We start from the raw sequence: 18,977 nt of genomic DNA on the forward strand, positions 1-18,977 counted from the left end.
AGAGTAAGTTAACAAGTGACACCCAACGCCTCTGCCCTACCTGTGCACAAACACAGGACCACCCAGAGCCCTATCAGGTCCCTCCTGCTCATCTGTTTCTACACAGCTGTCGTAACAACAGGGATGTACCTGTCACCTCAGCATTGCTCCTTCTCCCTTGTGGTCATTCATCCCACAACTGACATTCCTTCCTAAGCACTCTTCCCCCATCCATCATGACACCCAGGCTAGAGCCCTGGCCTATTTCATGTTACCTTTCCCCTGATGCTCCCACCTCTGGCTCCAGGGACAACAGCCCAGTCTCTGTTCATTCTCCAAAACCAGCCTGCCTCCTCCTCCCCTCAGGCCCCAGAGCATCCTCTGCTCCACTGCTCCCCCTGCTGGCCACATCCTACATCTGGAAGCACAGTGGTGTTATGGGTCTCTTGCCATCTTCACGTAAAGGGCCAGTCACAGATGCTGGGCACAGTTACCATCCCTAATGTGGGCCTACCTGGCAGCAGAGTGCCTTCCTTATGCTTGGCTGTGATTCCCGCTTTATCACGCATGAGACAAAGTCCCCAGGTACCAAAAGACCCACATACCTGGTACCCAGCTAGGGTAGATCCAGGAGCCTTCTCAATGACACAAGTTAAGTCTCCTTTTCTCTTGTTGGCTTTTATCAGAAAGAAATGCCAGCTTGCTCAGATGAATTCACCCCAAAGGCCAGCTTACGAATGCCAGCTAAGGTTGGGCATACTCACAAGGGCAGCCCGTACTGGACCACATAGGCTCCATGGAAGCTGCGACGGTCCGTTGGTCCATCCACGATGTTGTAGCTGATCTTAGACAGGGGCTCTGCCATGCTGGGGGAAAGGAAGAGGACATGTCCCAATAGGAGCAAGGTTATGGCAGAGCAAAGGGACAGGAACTCGGTGACTCAAATTCAGTGGCCACAGGCCTTTCCTTTGAAAGGGACCTCTGGCCACAAGTCATGTCCATTGTCAGGATGAGTTGTGCCCAGGACAGAAAGGGCTGCCCTGGGGCAGATGAGGCAGAGCCTGCCTGGGCCTGCTCCAGGTAAATTCTAGGGTTGCTCTGGAGGAGGGGCCACTCACTCTCCCACAGGGTCTGTGAGGGCCATGTCCTTCTTCTCAGCTGTGTAAAATGGGGGGTCGTAGATCAGAAACTCCGCCTGCAACAAAGCAAGTAGGTTCCTCGGGGTTTTGTTCCTTTCCCAGGCGAGGCCTGGGTGCTACAATTGGTCCAAGAGCATCTACAGCCAAGGCCACTACCCAATCAGGACCAAATGCCCTCCCCAAGTGTGCATGGGCATCTCCCCGCATTGGGGAGCTAAGGAAGAGTTCCAGATGAGTTCTCCAATGGGATCATCCCATTGCAGCGAGCACTGCGATGGGTGATCTAAAACCTTCCAGGGGTGGGACCAGGACTGCATGGGTCCCTAGAGGAAAACTAAAAACTCCATACAGACGAGAAAGCAAGAAGGGAGCTTTAGGCTAGAATGAATGTTCCAGAAGAACTGAGAGAAACCTTTGGGGTTGCAATGGCAAGCAGGTGAACTCCCCAGTGCCGTTATCTCTGTGCATGGGTTTCTCTTTTTGCCCCGCGCTCAAAAAGGTGGTAGTAGTTGCTCAAAGAGTCAAGAACAAGAAGGATGGATGGGACATGAGCTACAGAAGCAGCCCTGGGCCATGACTCTATAAGGCCAGGGTACCACATGTTGGCTGTATGGCTCCTGTGATTTAACCTCTCGTGCCTTGCTTAGTTTCCTCATCTAATGCACAAATGACCAGAGAGGCTATAGTGGGTAGAGGCCACTATGAGCAGGGGAGGACCTCTCCTCCTCCCCCAGAGTCAGCCCCTCCTGTGTTAATTCACATAAGAGAGTTGCACTCACCTCCCAGGGCACCTTCTCGTTGGGCACAGGGAAGCGCATGATGCGGGCATTGGGGTAGAGGAGGTGCCGGGCATTCACGTGGTAGCCATCTCCTGGCTCCTCTGCTTTCCTCCTGATACTCAGTTCAGCATCCGGTTCATCGAAAGCCCTTTGGGATGCTAGACACAGACACGTGTTTGAATGCCAGCTCCAAGACCCCATGTCCCAGTCCAGGGTTCTCAGCCACAGAAGGACAACCTAGCAGACGCCTCCCACTGAAGCCACACTTAAATGTCTCAGCAGTGAGGGACAGGGCCTGTCCAATTAATCGGGGAAGCCACACCTAAGGAAGACCATTTGTTTCCGTTTCCTTACTGCACATCTAAGGAAACGGGCTTTGCTTTCTATACCTTGACGAACATGATAGTCTCGGTCCCCTAGAACTGCTCCCTGCCTCCAATAGCAAGATGTGTAAAAGGAGGTCAAGGAGGCAAAATATGCTGTCCCCAGAAGTCCAGTAACTGCTCAAGCTAGGAGAGACTTGCTCAGCTCATAGGAAGAGGTGAGAGCTGGCCCCACAAGGCATCGAGGTATCTACAGCCAAAACCCCTCTAATAGCCTTTCCTGCCAACCCATCCCTCAGACTCAAAACCATACAGATCAATAGAGAAAGCTATTGAGAGACCATCTACTCACCCAGGGTCAGCACACCGGCCTCCGATCCCAAGCCACTGTCCTTCAGGGTTGTCACGATCCAGTGCAAAGCTCTGGCCGTCTGAGCTACCTGGATGGCATGCCCCAAGAAAGACTAAGTTGACACCTGTGGCCCACGATGCATGTGGTTTATGACGTGGAGGACTGGCCTCACTCCCCAAGTGACCCAGGCACCCTGTTGGGCCATGCAGCCTCAGAGGAGAACCTGAGGTTGGCCCTTTGGCCTCAGACAAAGTTAAGGCATAGTCTCAAGACATGTCTAAGAAGTGGCCTCGAATAGAGAAGGGTCCTGGGACTGCCAGGAGTGTGTGCTGATACGGGCACCTCACTGTTCAAACCTGGGGAAAACTCAGTTGCAATAAAGCTTGGGTATAATTTCTAGAGAATAAAGGGGTTCCCTCCAATGGAAAAATTTCTCTCTTCTCTCCTTTTTGCTCTGTCCCTGTCTCTACATCTCTTTCCCTTTCTCTCCCTTTCCTCTCCCTCTCTCTCTCCCCTCTTTCTCTGTGTCTGTCTCTGTATCTATTTCTCTCTTTCCCCCTCTCTCCCTTCCCCCCCCCCCCAGACCTCCATTATCCTTTCCCAAAGTTCTTGGTACCAGTGTTACCACCAGGCCCCAACTCAACCTACCTGTTCCTCCAGGGAGACCAGCCTCTGCTCCACGGAGCCTGACCTCTTCACACGGTCCATGTCCAGCAGACCCACCATGGTGTCCACTCTGATACAGGACAAATAGACAAGCTTTAGGGACCCTGACAATTATAGGAAACATGACAGCCCCAGCAAACCCAATAGCCCAGGCATGGGCATGCCACTGGCTCTCATGTCAACACTGTGTCTTAGAATTTGAAAGAATCTACAACATACATCTCTATCATAAAATAAAGCTGCCCCAGAAGAAGGGCAACCCAGGCTCATGTGACCATCAGAGTGTCAGCTGGGAGAGGTGACTGCATTCACAGTAGCTCACTTGTCTAGATTTGCCACCTGGTGCTGGGCCATGAGCTTTGAAAGCTATCTTGAATGACAAAGATTGTGGCGACAGCTGGGCTGGTGCAGGTGGGGCACTGGGGCTTTTGGGGAGTGTTTACAGTTAAAGCTACCATCAAGTCAAGGCCTGCCTGCTGAGCTCCAAGTGACTCTGTCCAGGGATTCCTTTATTTCCTCTAACCTGTGGTGCCACCTGCCAGCAATATCCTTGTGTAATAAAGTGAGCCACACCGTAATATCTGAATGTGTTTCTGGGGATGTGGCCCACTTTAAACGGCCATCTGAGGAAGGGAAGCTAAGGACGGCACTGAGCGTGCTGGCGTCTACTTCCCCACACTCTGCATTGCTTCAGTCTCCAGAAGACACGCCGGCGCCCCTGCCTTTTTTTACAGACAACCTTGAGAACAGGTCATGGTGATACTTATAGCATGTTTGGAACCCCACCGTTCAGTCCCAGTGACCCATGGGAACCATCTAGATTGGCAAAAACTCCCCAAACTCCAGCCATACTCTGTGGGTGAGGAGCTGGGCCCACACCACACACCAGAGCACCCCCTGGGCCTCAGATCTTCGCTGTGTGAGGCCGAGTCCTCACCGGGTTTGAGGGGTTACTCATCTCCCTGTCATGTTTCACAGCACTCCCTGACATAGTGCAGAGTTTTGTTAAAGGCTTCTAGATAACAGGCCAGAGATTCTGAAATGTTACATCTTAGCATGCTAGATAGTATTTCCCTAGAATGTCTGTCAGAACCATCTTGGAAATTTGCTATTTTAATAATCCTTTTCAACCTCAGGAAATAAGTGGAGAAGCCTAGTTCCTCCAGGCTGGAAACTGGACTTCGGATCCATTCTGAGCCTCCTACAAGGAAGGAAATCTGGGGTAAGGGCTGAGTTGGCTTGGCTTGTGTGACTGACTTCTTCAGAGCTAGCCTAGTTCCCTGAAGCAGAAGACTGGAAAGTCACCAGCAACAAAAATGAAATGTATGCCCTGGCAATGCTGAGGCATGCACGGGCAGCCCATATATGGCGGTTCTGTTGAACTTGTCCATATCGGGTTTCATGGTCTAAGTTGATGAGGATGACTGACCAGGTCTCTTCCTCAAGAGGGCACCAGATCTCATTACAGATGGTTGTGAGCCACCATGTGGTTGCTGGGAAATGCACTCAGGACCTTTGGAAGAGCAGGCAGTGAAATCACCAGGACAAGCCCCTAAGTCCAGGCTATACTGCTCTCCAGCAGTGAACACTGGACTAGTCTACTTCCGTCCCTTTTCTGCGTCTTTGGCTCCTCAGTGCAAAGATAGAATAACCAACACCTCTTTGTAAGAAAGGCTAGGGTAGGGAAGCAGATCACATGTTCAGTCCACAGCAAGCCCTTGACGCTGTGCCGTCAGAACCCTCATGCTGACCCTACTGATCCCGCTTCAAGACCAGCCTGGTAATGGAGCATCCAGACATGAGCACCATACACCCCAATATCTGGGTATTGGGCACAGTCATTATTCAAAATGAAATGGTACTATACAACCATTCTTGGTGAGCAGGTAATAGCAGGTGCTAAGGGGCTGCATGGACCCTGGCACCTGCCCTTAAACAGACAATGAGAGTGTGATGTCACCAAAGAACACAGCCCAGATGGCCGCAGGCTAGCCAGGCCAACACAGCCCAGACAGGCCAACAAAGCCCAGACGGCCGCAGGCTAGCCAGGCCAACACAGCCCAGACGGCCACAGGCTAGCCAGGCCAACACAGCCCAGACGCCCGCAGGCTAGCCAGGCCAACACAGCCCAGACGCCCGCAGGCTAGCCAGGCCAACATAGCCCAGACGCCCGCAGGCTAGCCAAGCCAACACCCATAGCTCAAGGACCACACAGCATTCAGTGAGTTTGTATGGCTCTGGGGTTTTTCTGGGGGTCAGTTACTGTGGGGACCCTGTAAGATTCTGTTCCTGCTCTCAGGCAGCTCATGGAGGGACAGCTGGATACTACCCCAGCCCAGTGTGGAGGTTTGAATGAGAAACGCCCTCCCATCTAAGTCTTGGGCATCTCAACACTTGGTACCCAGTTGACGGCCCTGTTGGGGAAGGTTTGGGTTATTCTCGCTGGAGGAAGTGTGTCGCTGGTGGGTTCTAAGATTTGCTCTCTCAGTTTTGGGTTTCCAGTCCAGGATGTGAGCTCTCAGCTTCCTGCTCCTACTAAATGCCTGTCACCAGGCTGCCATGCTGTTGCCCCTATTATGGACTCTAACCCTCTGGACCCGGAAGCCAAAATAAACTCTTCTATAAGTCAAGGCATTTTATCACAGTTACCAAAAGATAACAGTACATTAGCAAGCAATCAGTAGATACAGTTACCAAACCAACAAGCTTATCTCCAAATCCACCAATAAACCACAAATGAACTTGAGACAGGCTCACCACAGAGTGCACTCACAAAACCATCAGCCAACACACCAGTAAGGCTGCCAACCAGCCAGCCTTCAGACGGGGGTGTGGGAGCAGGAAGGACACTGAGTAGACAGCTGCTCTAAGGAGAGGGCATCGCGAGGACCCAAACTCAAGCAAATGGGACATCTTTGTCTAGCTCACCCATCATACTAGGTACAAAGGGCTTCACTGAGGTTTGTTGATGTTGCCATCATCGTCACCATAACTACCAGCACCATCGGGAGCAGCACCATCACTCCCAACACCATTCTCTCCAGCACTCTCATTTCCAGCATCATCACTAGAGTCACCATCATCTCAGCCATTATCATCACCATCACCAACATCACCGCTATCACTGACATCACCTCCAACCCTAACATCATTGTCATGTTGCCATCACCTCACATCAACCTCATCACCATTATCACCACGACCCATCAATACCGTTATTGACACCACCACCTTCATCATCTGCCATCATCATCACAACCGGGCACCCTGTTTGCCTGTCTGGACACAGTGACATCCGGTTTTCTCTCCCACAAGTTGAGCATGAGTCCTCCCCCATGGGACTGCACTTAGCGTGGCTTTGGAGCAGGTGGGACATGACTTTAACACATTCCCCGGGGTTCCCCACTTCCGTACTTCTCACTGATGTCATGGATCTTCTGTTCTGGTCGCTGTTTGTGCTGGTACTGCTGGTTCTGCAGATAGTTCTCCTTCAGGTAGAGCTCCCAGGACAGGAGAGCCGCCTCCTCATTCTTCTCCAGTTTGTTCTCTTTAGGCAGGATAGGGTGAGCAAGGACTTGAGGACCCAACCAGGGCTTCCTGGAAAGGGTCCATCATCCCATATCCAGATCCAGGGAGCCACTAGCCCATGCCAGGTGCAGGAAAAACCCAGCAGCATGAGACATCAGTGTATCTACTGATGGTCCAGGACTCTGGAAGGAACCCCACACTTGCACCCAGGATGGTGGGACTGCACAGTGTCAGGAGGACAGGGGGACTCACTGAGCTGCTTGTGCCTCTTGGCAGGGATCTTCAGGACAATTCTCTTGATCAGGAGCTGCAGGTGGCTGAGGAGAATGAAGGGGGGAGGGGCCGGGGGCCGGCCATGGTACTCCTCAATAAGGTCATGGCGCTGGAACTTCCAGATCTGGTCTGTGTGTTCCTGCACTTCCTGGAATGTATAGCTGTTGGGAAGCAGGGGTGTTGTGAGCCACCACAGTTGCTGGGCACTGAGCTCAGGACCTCTGGAAGAGCAGTCAGTGCTCTTAACCTCTGAGCCATCTCTCCAGGCCCCAGGAGGCAGGGGTATATGGATCAGAATATTTGTGGGACACAACATTCCAGGGCCAAGTACAGCAGAAACAGGTGATCAGGAAATAAGCTAAAGGCCAAGTGGCAGCCAGCTTCTGAGAAAAGGCAAGACAGGAAATCACAGGGATTTTGGATTTGTACTCATGAATAAACAAAGGCGGTGTCTGTGAGGGGACAGCATTGAAGAGCTAGTCTGAGTGTCTAGATTTGAAGCGGTAGAGAATGCTGTCTCAGGTACCCAAGAATGACAGAGAAGCCCAGGAGCAGGGGAAATGACCCGTGCCACTTTATCATATAGCTTTTGCGGCCTGAGAGACAGAGTCCACCCCACCCCCTACCCACATCCCCTGCCCTGACCTCAGATCTAGCTAGCACATGTAGCTCTCAGTGTTTTCCACCCCACCCACTACCCACATCCCCTGCCCTGCCTCAGATCTAGCTAGCACATGCAGCTCTCAGTGTTTAGAATACTCTAAACAGAAGGGGCGTCCCCTGAAGTCAGCTGGTGAAAAAAAGAGTACATGGTTCACACCACACTGGAGAGACGCCAAGGGTCACGGCCACCAGGAACCTGTCTGTAGAGACAGGAGGACCCAGGGCTCAAGGGTTTCATGGTGGGCAAGCTGGGCCTTCCATGGCTGACCTGTTTCCAATTGGAATAGGAGTGGGTTTTATGACCCCAAAGTCAGCGGACAGGGGTCCACACACACTCGCCTGCCTGTGCACACACCAGCCCAGGACAGCCTTTCCCTGCACAGACGCCTACACTCACTTGAACATGGCGATGAGCAGGTTGAGCAGCAGGATGTTGGCAAAGAGCAGATAGAGGCAGAGCAGGGTGACCGTCAGCCACTCGGGGAAAGCGGGTGTCTGCCCTGTCCAGTCACTCTCGGGACACTTGGGCTTGTAGGGGTCTGTGCCGTTGGGGCTGCACTGGTCCATGCTGAAGTTCACACCTGTGGGGAGTGGGTGGGGCAACCAGAAAACAGGAAGTCAGTCTCCAGGAACTGGCTGCCAGGGACCCTGGCCGTTGGGGCACTGAGAGTCCCCATAGGCTCAGACATCCCAAGAGTTAGGGACTGGGTATCCAGCTAGGGTCCAAAGCCTGACAAGAGGTCTGTCTGTATTTGGGTATCCTCAAGCAGGAAGTGGGCTGCTAGGGGAGTCTGGAGCCAGAACTGTTGCCCAGGTTGGCAGCCTGCACTCCAGAATCCAGCCAGCCTTCCCCCAAGGCTCTTCTCACGGCTACAGACATCAGGGGATGGGTCTTGATTCTGAGAAATTCAATTTGCAGAAAAGGATCTTAAAATATTTAAGTGGGGCTAGAGAGGCGGCTCAGCAGGTAAGAGTGCAGAACTGCTCTTCCAAGGACCCAAGTTCAGTCCCCAGAACCCACTTCCAGGGGATCAGACACTTCTGGCCTCTGTGGGCACCACTATCATGCGAACATACCCTCAGAGACATATACATACACATAGTTTAAAATAAAATAAATCAAGAAAATAATAGGACTAAAAGAAAAAAATAACAATAACACAAAAAGGAGGACACACCCCAGAATGAGCTTAACAGCTCCAGACCTGGCCACTAGAAACTGAAGGATGGCTAACGTAAGCCAGTGGTTCAAACAGAGAGACAACCTGTTTCTAGCCCAAAACCCCAAAATTCGTGTAGACCCAAGGAGTCCAAAGCAATTTGGAAAAGAAGAGCAAGGCTGGAGGACCCACCTTGCCCGATATCAAATTTACTACAAGTTACAGTAGCCATGGCAGGGAGGGGCTGGGCAAGGCCAGATGCACACAACAGCAAAAAACGATGGGAGACCTAAGGTGAATGCTTTAAGTAAGGATAAGGTGACGGTCACAGGGAGCCAGGACAGCTAAGGGAAAAACACTTGTCAACTGATGCTGCTGGGACAACAGACAGCCACCTGAGAAAGAATGGCCCTAGCCGAGCACAGTGGGTCTGAAGAGATGGCTCCGAGGTTAAGAGCACCGATTGCTCTTCCGGAGGATCTGTATTCTATTACCAGCACCCATGTGGTGGCTCACAACCGTCTCTAACTCCAGTTCCAGGGAACCTGATGCCATCTTCTAGCCTTTCCTTTTTTTTTGTTTTTTTTTTGTTTTGTTTTGTTTTTCAAGACAGGGTTTCTCTGTGGCTTTGGAGCCTGTCCTGGAACTAGCTCTTGTAGACCAGGCTGGCCTCAAACTCACAGAGATCCACCTGCCTCTGCCTCCCGAGTGCTGGGATTAAAGGCGTGCGCCACCATCGCCCGGCTTGTCTTCTGGCCTTTCTAGACACCAAGCAGACACGTAGTACACAGACAGGCATGCAGACAAAATACCAACATATATAAAATAATAGTAATTTAAAAACAAGAATGGCCCTTATCTCATACACAAATGTGTATAGATGAAGCAGATTTGTGGCTGTCTAGGGAAAGAAGACAGTAGCGCTGATGGGGCGAGGCTGAAGGCTAATTTCTGCAAATGAGTCAGAGGCCGAAAGAAGATCAGCCATAAACCCTCGAAAAGATCGAAAGCCATAAACCCTCATAAAAAAAAAGCACACACATAAATAAACCTTTTGAGCCATGAGTTCAGCAATGTTTCCTCCACTGTGACACAGAGGCATAAACGGGTTTAAAAATCAAGCTGCACCTCATTAAAATTCTATGCTTCAAAGAAAATGTCTTTCCATAAATAAAATAAAAAGATAATCTCTGTGATAAGAGAAAATATTGCAAACTGGCCCTTTGACGAAGATCTTAAAAGCTCAACAATAAAAATTATAATGGAAGGGGGAAATGGGCAAAAGATAGAAATGAACATTTCTCCCAAGAAGATATACAAACGGTACAGTAAGTACATGAAAATATGTCCAGCAGAAGCTACAACAGAAGTGCCCATCAGAGCCACAAGGACACACCACTGACCCCCACTGGACAGTAACGAGTGTGAGGTGAGCTTGGAGAAACTGGAACGCATAGCCTCTGCGGAAGCAGCTTGGCATGTCCCAGAGTTAAACACACCCGCACCAAAGCACAGACAAAAGTTCAGAGGAACAGCAGTCCGAGTCGCCGAAACCCAGGAAGACTGCAAGAGGTCACAGCTTAAGAATCACTAAAATGTGCCTTGTCCATGCAGAGGAATACAATTTAGCAATAAAATAAAGCCCTGTTGCAGCCCCCCACACACACACACAGTGATCCCTGGAAATGTGACACTGGGTGACAAAGCCAGACCCGGTTGACTGCTTTAGGTCTAAAGTGTGTGACAAGTCCGGGAGGGCAAATGTGTGTGGATGGCAGCAGATGGGTGGCTCTGTAGGACGGAAAGAGGAGGACAGTGGCCGTTAAAGGGATGAGGGCTGAAGCTAGCTTCCGTGATACGCCATGCCTGTGTAGACCTTCTGTGGGTAGCTTATGACGCAGGAAATCTACCTGAAAGACGCTGGCTTTAAGAAACACATGGGACTGGAGGATAGCACCATCAGTAAAAGGCTTGCTTTGCAGTATGATTGGAAAGACGGCTTAGCACTTAAGAGCACCAGCTATTCTTCCTAAGGACCTGGATCTAGTTCCCAGCGCCCACATGAAGGCTCACAGCTGTCTGTAACTCAAGTCCTAGGGGGTCTGACACCCTCTTCGACCTCCTTGGGCAGTGCACACATATGGTGCACAGACATACATGAATGCAAATTCATACACATAAAATAAAAATAAAAGAAAAACTAAGAACAAAAACAGGGTGGGTGGCTCCTAAGAAATGACACCGGAGGTTGTCCTCTGGCCACGACACATACATACACACCCACACACATGTACGCACACTCACATATACACACATGAACTCACACACATACACACACTCACATAAGTTGTGTGAGCACACGCAAGCTCACACACAGGCTCAGATACACACCCACTCACACTGAGAAGCTGTCTTTCTATGAGTAAGCAGTCGTTTCTGACTACAGCGGGGTAAAAGAGGGGAATGGGGTGACTTTTAATGCTGTGGACTGTCAACCGTGCTCCATACATCTCTGCATAGCTTAAGTTCCTGCTGTCATGCTCCTCATTGACTGGGAAATCCTGGTGCCCTCCACTCTCTGCTGAAGGCTATCAGCATCCAGTGGAGCCCTGGGCTTTCCTGGTCCCTAGAAAGCCACACAGCCTGGCTGAAAATAAACCCTATCTCTTGTAACCTTGGACTCTTAGAGGGTCCTAGAGAGCTCCCCCACTCCATCTTTCTGTATCCCCCTTACCCCTTAGATGCCCACAACCTGGCTCCTACCATCGATGTAGGTTGGGATCTGCCCAAATATGGTGAGGTAAGAGTGGTAGACGACCCCACGGAAGATCCAATCCACCCGGCTCTCGTTGTGGATGAGGATAGCCTGCTTGGCCACTCCGAAGGACACCACCCACACCGCCAGGAGAAAGAGGAAGAAGAAGACGTCCTTCATCTGTAGAGAGTAAAGCAATGGCTGTACTTCCCATCCTGGATCTCCTCTCTCCGCTGTCGCCCCGACATGAATGCAGGATGCCAGGGAGCAACCTAGGGCCTCCCTGCAATCTCACAGAGCATTCACTGACATCTTCGGGGAACACCCCAAGATGTGGAATGGGGTTGTACAATAATGACTCAAATAATGACTCAGGCTTGCATCTGAGCAGCAACGGGGCCCACGCTGGGGCTGTGAAATAAGAGATGGGCAAGGCAGCCTGAAGGAGGTAATATCCAGACAATAGGATGAGGGACATTCAGAGATTCTAAGGATGAGGCAGAGGCAAGACGTGAAACAAATGGTGAGCTCTAGTACCGTCCTGCCTCTTTCATGATGGGCACAGCCCTCAGCTTCCCTCACAGCAGCCGTGGGCTCCAGCCCCGCCTAGGCAAGCCCCTTGTGTCCTCACCATGCGCTTCACGATGATGATCTTAGGCCCCAGCGTCTTGCTGATGGTAAAGATGTGCATGAGGCGGAGGCAGAACATAATGAAGTCCAAAGACAGGATGATGCGCCCGGGGTACAGTGTCACTGGGATGAGCCTGGCAGTGGGCAAGGTACCACCTCAGGCTCTGTTCGCTGGAAGGCAGAGGTTTCTAAAGCCTCTCCCTGGCCTGGGGTGGTCCTTGGAGGTACAGGGCTCTGGAGGAGCCAGGCCAGATATATCAAAGGTGATGGAGACATCAAGAGTAAAATATCTGTGGAGAACTGAGTTGGCTTTAGTAGAAACCAGAAACTCGGTGCAAGGGCATCCCAGGAAGAATTCCAGGAGCCTCGGCCATATCCATCCCACCTCAAGAAGAAAGAGGGCCAGCACCTCTCAGATACACAAGCTGTCGCGAGATGTAACCCAGCAGGGAGGGCAAAGAGGACACTGTATGTCCAGGAAGCTGAGACAAACAATAATGACCGGAGGCCTCACACGTGACAGCAACCCAAGATGGACAAAGAACAGCCAGGCCCCCAACAGCACTTCTCTATCAGCATCAAGGGCAGGAACGGTCTCAGCCGTCACTGTGCCCACAGACAGGCAAGAGCCAGGGTTCAGAGATTACCTTGTCAGGGGCAAGGCCAGTTCCCACTGTCTTAAGCTGGTTGGGTCCAGGTGCCCCTCAGGAAGAAAGCAGGGGTACCCTGGCCACTCACCGGCAGGTCAGTCCTACTATGAAGAGCAGAATGGCACCAACATCCAGCTTGTTCCAGAAGTCGCTGAAGTACAGGGACGCCATCTTCTTCAGCCCACACCCATCGGGATCATAGAAGAGCTACTGAGGAGACCACAGTTAGGGAGGCCAGCATCTCCATCCCCATCACACTTACAGCTCTTTGTGGGCAGAGCTTGGCTGTGGTGGGGGCCAGCAGGACACAGGGGGGACCTCTGCACTCAACAAGTCCAGGAACAGCAAGAGCAGAGGTAAGTAAGTGCAGGCCACACTTCCCTGCTAGACTCTCATAAACCAGAGGTTCTATTAAACCTGTGTGTGTGTGTACACACATGTACATATGTGAGTGCAAGTGTGTACTTATATGTGAACTGGAGAAGCTCCCTTCTCCCTACCAGCTCCTCCTACAAGGATCTTTGCTCTATCCAGAATGACACCCGCTTCCTGAGACAACCCAGGAAGGAGGGGCCTGGGGGAGACCCCAGGATCCTCACGTGGTCTGCTTGGCAGGAATTCTCACCCTTTTCTGGTAACAGGCCTGCCAAAGATGGTCAGGCATATCCTTTCCCTGGACCTGCGAGACAGATTCTAGGAGACACATGTGCTCTCTACGCTAGGCTGCCAGCTGAGGTGAGTTCAAGGGACACAGAAGTTCTGACCCTCATGGAGGGTCTGGCTACAGAGGCTGGCTCGAAGGACCAGAACCCTGAATGTCATTACACACCCTTGCAGGGAGAATCATGCTCTGCCCCTGTCTCAGGGAGGGAACCTCTGGGTGCTCTGGACCAACAGTCCTTGGATGGATGGCACCTCATATCGGGCAGGCTTTACTCTAAGCCCTTTTCTGGAATGAGCCATAGTCACACTCATGGTTTTCCATCAGTCTGTGTCCTTTGCAAATGACCACACAGGGCCCCACACTTGGCAATGTAGGGAGACACACCTACTTAAGGCAGTCACAGAACGTGATTAGGACCTTGGGCCACACAGAACCAGTTCAAGTTCTAGGGCACTGGAAACTGTCCGCCGCCTAGCCCACCTAGCCTCTGGAGGCAAGGCTCCCAGGTGGAGGAGTGGGTGCCTGCCTTCTGGGGTCCCACCTAGCTCCCAGGGACCTGGATGAAGCTCGGTAGTGACAGACACTTGGTGTGGGGGCAGTGAGCACCTGCCGTGTCTCCTCGCACACCAGGGAGAAAAGCCACAGGTAGATGAGGTACTCGCACCAGGAAGGCGAGGGCTGGAAGTCCACCATGAGCACGTAGGCAAACAGGCAGAGAAAGGCGAAGTAGGAGAGGATATTCAGGTGGAAGATGACCACAGGCGCGTTGAAGAAGGCACGGACACGGGCTGGGCGGCACAGGGGCTGTAGCCTCTTCTCCCTGCAATAGACACCTCAGGGGACTGTGACAGGCTGAAAACCCAACACCCTACAGTCCTCAGGATCCCCACTCACCCTGAGAGACACATGGCTCAAGGGGCAAATATACTAGGAAAGGAACCTGGTACCAAAGGTCACGTAGCAGTTCTAAACAGGCCAGCACAGCCTTGGCACTAAAGACCCCAAACCCTGCACAGACCCAAAAGACCAGGAGTCTGCATCCTGCTGGACTGAACATCGCAGCTCCTATCCAGGGCTGAGGCCTGGCTATAAGCCCAACCTGGGTTAGGTTCCCTGTGCCGTGCTCTTAGCGTGAGTTCTTAGATGGATTTCTCAGGCCTCAGGTGCCCCCACAAGGGGGGCAGCTACCATTACTGTCATAAAAGCTATTCTAACAGTGTAACTGAGTCCCCATGTGGACACACTCTGATGTGTAGCCTCCTGCCACAGCCACTGGAAACACAGGTGCAGCTCTGTTCCCCTCAGGGATGAGGGAGAGTGGGGGAAACACTATAAAGGTCACATGACGATGTCCACGACCCCTGGAAGGATGTGAGATTGACTTCTGGTCCTCCTGGGTCTGTACAGGGTGGGAGTTCAGAAAGCAGGGCAGACTGAAACTGCTTTAGTACCTGGGCTGCCCCTGCGTTTCCCCTAAGACAAACCCTCAACCGTCAGGGCGTGAGAAGGTGATAGAGCATGTGGCCTATGGCTATGAGAGGGCTTCCCACTGGCCACCCGGCCTGGAGCTTGGTATCAGTCCCTGAACTCCCAGGGAACCCAGAGATGCGATCTAGCAAAATAGAAATAACATCTTCACAAGAGTCCTTGTGCTCTGAGGTGACCACAAGTGAATCACAGCCAGACTCGGTCTTCAATCCTCCACCCAGTCTGGCCGCAGCATCAAAGGTACCCTACCCACCCCGTGCTCCCTATTGCCATGGAGCTGAGGCCAAGAGACAGGCTCATCAGCACCGCCAACATCCAGCAGAACACTCGGGCCATGGAAGAGTTTGACCCAAGGCGGCACTGAGGACAAGTGGTGCCCCCTCTACTTCCTGCACCTTACCTGAAGGAGATGAGGCCGGTGAAGAGCAGAGGGAAGGCCAGCATGCACAGGATGATCTGCCACAGGCTGTTGTCCACACAGAGCTGGCCCCACCATACCTTGGTCAGGAAAGCCTGCGGACAGCGTGGTCTCAGGGCAGGGGCCACACCCAACAGTCTGACCCCCACCCGAGGATGAGTGCTAGTCACGTCCTCCTAATCACTGTGCTCCGAACCCCTAACCACAAGTAGCCAGCTTGACAGTCACCCCGTGGTCAGCCAGCAGAGCAATCAGGGTTTTGGGTGGTTGGAGTTGGAGTCAGGTCATGGTAGATGATAAGAGATGGATAAGCAGGGCTTATCACACAGGGCTCTAACTCCCCTCCTGCCTGCCATCCCTCCTCCAGCTTCAGGACCCCCAATCTCTGCAAGGTCCCGAGGCCAAGCAGTCCCAAGCTGTCATAAGCAGACCCTTTTTGGCACCATGGGGCAGGTTTGATCCCTCCCTGGGTATCCCCGGGCTCTGCACATCCCAGGACACATGGATTCCCATGAACACAATATCATGAGGCTGTGCTCCAAGGATATCCAAATAATAAAGGAGTATGTTCCAGTCTAATGTTCCACGATGGCTACATTATCCCGTTGCCCTTCCTAAGACCCCCCCCAGATGGCACAGGTTCCTGAAAAGTACACTGGGGGCCACCTGACATTTGAGCAGCTGCCTCCATGTCCACCAGCCACTGACTTTGCTGTGTACCAGTTTCCCCATCCCCGAACCAGGAGGCAATGCCTGCCCGTCAGCATATGCCTAGGTACCAGGCATTATCCCAGCCATCAAAGAGTCACACTGCTGGGAGCAGCCATGTCATCAGAGGGCCCTCAGGGAGTCACCTGGATGCCTCCATGAGACACGAATTTCATGTCCTTGGCCTCTAGGGCCAGCTGCAGGCAGGTGGCCTTCCCCCAGGCCTCCGACACCCGGACAAGAAGCTTCTGCGCCCTCTCCTCATCCTTCCGGTAGCACTCAGTGAAGACGCCTGAGCAGAGGGAGAAGAAATAGAGCCTGGGACAATGAGAGAGCCAGCAAAGGGACCCTCAGCAAAGGCAGAACATAGCATAAGACTAATTCATAGGTACTGTCCGGAAACATCCAGGTCATGGACAAGGACTTTAGGTAACAGCATTGGAGCTGACATACAGACATGGAGACCCTGGTGACGGTGTAGGTGGCCCCAGGGAGCTCACCTATAGCTCTGTGCTCAAACTCATCCGCCAGTGCCAGCATCTCCTCCGAACTGTCTGTATCTTCCTCCTCCTTGGACAGCTCCTTCAGGATCTTGCTGCAGGCCAGGGCTGCAGCAATACAGTCCTGGCTCTGGGACACAGGGGCACTGTGAAGACCTGGGAAATCACTAGGTTTACCCACCCTGTATCTAGAAACTTATTATAGTAAACAGAGATGTTTAGGACCTGAAGTTGGGGGGGGCATTCATATAAACAAATAGAGCCACCCCACATTAACATATAACCCCTCTGATGGCAGCCTCTTGTACTGAACCGTGGTACCGTGTCCTTGTCTCCCTAACAGGTATAATGCACAGAGCTGGCAAGATCTGGGCAGGACATAGAGAGCAACACTGCCCACATCCTCCGCCCTGAAATAACCACAACAGCTTGCTTAGAAAGCCTTTATCTTCTCTTCCTTTTCTTTCTTACTTTTATTAAATGTAAGATTTTTTTGTTTTTAAGGTCTATTATTTATTATGTATACAGCATTCTGCCTACACGTATGTCTGAAGGCCAGAAGAGGGCACTAGACCTCACTATAGATGGTTGTGAGCCACCATGTGGTTGCTGGGAATTGAACTCAGGACCTCTGGAAGAGCAGCCAGTGCTCTTACCCTCTGAGCCACCTCTCCAGCCCTTTTTACTTTCTTTTGAGAATTGTTTTTCCACAGAAGTTTTTGTTCCCCACTGAGTACTCCAAGCCTCCCTAGGTTAGAGATCTTACTGTCTCCTATGAACTGTGGCTTGCTGTAGGAGGTGAGCCCCTGACTCAGATCACCAATCTAGACATTGTCATGACTGTCACTAAACCAGTCCTGGTACCTGAGCCCAGATGATGCCTGCCAGCTCCTGGCGGTTCTGGATGATGGCCCAGATGAGAAGGTCGCGGACTGGGTCGATGGTGAAGGTAACATGGTCTGTTGATCGCTTATAGAGGGACCGGAGACTCACTCCCTGTACCTGTAGGTGGAGAACAGTCCACGTCCCACAGGGGCCCCTAGCAGCAGAACCCCAAGGTAGTGGGCAGTGTGTGTCCTGCCTTGGGCAGTCATGGAGAGATGGCATATTTCACTCTTGGGAATTTAATTAAATGATTCACTGGGGGCTGAGGAGATGGCTCAGCAGAAAGGAGCTTGTGATGGCCTAAGTTTGGATCTCCACCATCCACATTAAAGAAAAAAAGATGTACCCTAGAACTGAGTCCAAATAAAACCTTCCTCCCAAAAGATACTTTCTGCCAGATATTTGGTCTCAGTGAGGAGAAAAGTAACTACTATAGACACGTATGGAGGTAAATAAGTCAAAATGAGGCTATTGGCAGAGGAGGGCCCTTCTCTTTTCCCACCCTTCTTCTCATGCAGACTCAGCAAGAGACCCCCTGACACTTGCAAGACAGGAACCAGCCCTGTCACTGTGCTCAGACAGTGTCCCCAGGACTGTGAGAAAATGAGTTGCTATTGTCTAAGTCCCAGATCTGCAGGGTTTCACACAGCCCATGCCTTCCAGGACGGCCTGCAGAGCCCATTGCTTTGGGGTTGTTTGTTTGGTCAATTGGTTTTGGTTTTTTCTCTCTCTTTTCTCTTCCTCTTTCTTTCTATGTGACTGCCTCACTATGCAGTCCAGGCTGGCCTTGTACTCTTTATCATCTACCTCAGCTTCCTGAGAGCTGAAATTATAGGCAGGTGCAGGCACACATACACATATTTAGCAATTCCTTTCCTAATGAATGTAAGAGCTCATAACACAGCTGAGAACACAGCAGTCACCCACCAAGGAACCAGCATGGACACTGCCTCCCAACACCAGCAACCCCATCGCTGGCACCCACATTACCAGGACTCACATTGAGCTTGATGTGTGCCATGGGCAGCGAGAGCCGCGGCCGGTCGCTGTAACGGGGTCGGGGGTACAGCAGCTGTGTGGAGTCCCCCAGGAGTTCACGCAGCACCTGGGCCACGTGGTGCATGTGCAGCCGGGGTGCAGCGGATGCATAGGCCACGCGTTCATGTTCTTCAGCCAGCACCTTCTGCAGCTTGCTGTGAAAGAGGCACGATGGCTCCAGGTTCTCATACAAGCAGAGCAGAGTGTCCCAAGTGACAAACTCCTTCAGGCGCACCCCATTCTCCAGAAAGAGCCTCACAAACTCAGGTTTGTTGGAGATGAGGGCAGCTGTCATCATGGGGTGCAGATCTGCGGGCTAAGAGGGAGCAATGTTCAGTAGCCGGTGCATTAGGTCAGCACCCCCTAGAACTCTGAGCTT

At 52.0% G+C, this 18,977-nt stretch overlaps 1 protein-coding gene across 8 annotated transcripts in view; it reads right to left on the bottom strand.

The window, feature by feature from the left end:
- Trpm2 (transient receptor potential cation channel subfamily M member 2) overlaps window positions 1-18,977 on the bottom strand; it is a 47,101-nt gene that overhangs the window by 6,373 nt on the left and 21,751 nt on the right. For all 8 annotated transcript variants that reach the window (XM_057794558.1, XM_057794557.1, XM_057794561.1 and 5 more), the window contains 17 exons: window positions 18,561-18,914; window positions 17,540-17,677; window positions 16,676-16,805; window positions 16,322-16,467; window positions 15,450-15,562; window positions 14,168-14,381; window positions 12,986-13,104; window positions 12,249-12,381; window positions 11,626-11,797; window positions 8,100-8,283; window positions 7,019-7,200; window positions 6,653-6,785; window positions 3,217-3,308; window positions 2,573-2,656; window positions 1,898-2,055; window positions 1,098-1,174; window positions 744-845 (listed from right to left, as the gene is read on the bottom strand). In XM_057794558.1, coding sequence (XP_057650541.1) covers window positions 744-845; window positions 1,098-1,174; window positions 1,898-2,055; window positions 2,573-2,656; window positions 3,217-3,308; window positions 6,653-6,785; window positions 7,019-7,200; window positions 8,100-8,283; window positions 11,626-11,797; window positions 12,249-12,381; window positions 12,986-13,104; window positions 14,168-14,381; window positions 15,450-15,562; window positions 16,322-16,467; window positions 16,676-16,805; window positions 17,540-17,677; window positions 18,561-18,914 — 2,531 coding nt within the window. The remainder of the gene's footprint in view (window positions 1-743; window positions 846-1,097; window positions 1,175-1,897; window positions 2,056-2,572; window positions 2,657-3,216; window positions 3,309-6,652; window positions 6,786-7,018; window positions 7,201-8,099; window positions 8,284-11,625; window positions 11,798-12,248; window positions 12,382-12,985; window positions 13,105-14,167; window positions 14,382-15,449; window positions 15,563-16,321; window positions 16,468-16,675; window positions 16,806-17,539; window positions 17,678-18,560; window positions 18,915-18,977) is intronic.

This window comes from Chionomys nivalis, chromosome 19 (assembly GCF_950005125.1).
Source record: "Chionomys nivalis chromosome 19, mChiNiv1.1, whole genome shotgun sequence".
Lineage (NCBI taxonomy): Eukaryota > Metazoa > Chordata > Mammalia > Rodentia > Cricetidae > Chionomys > Chionomys nivalis.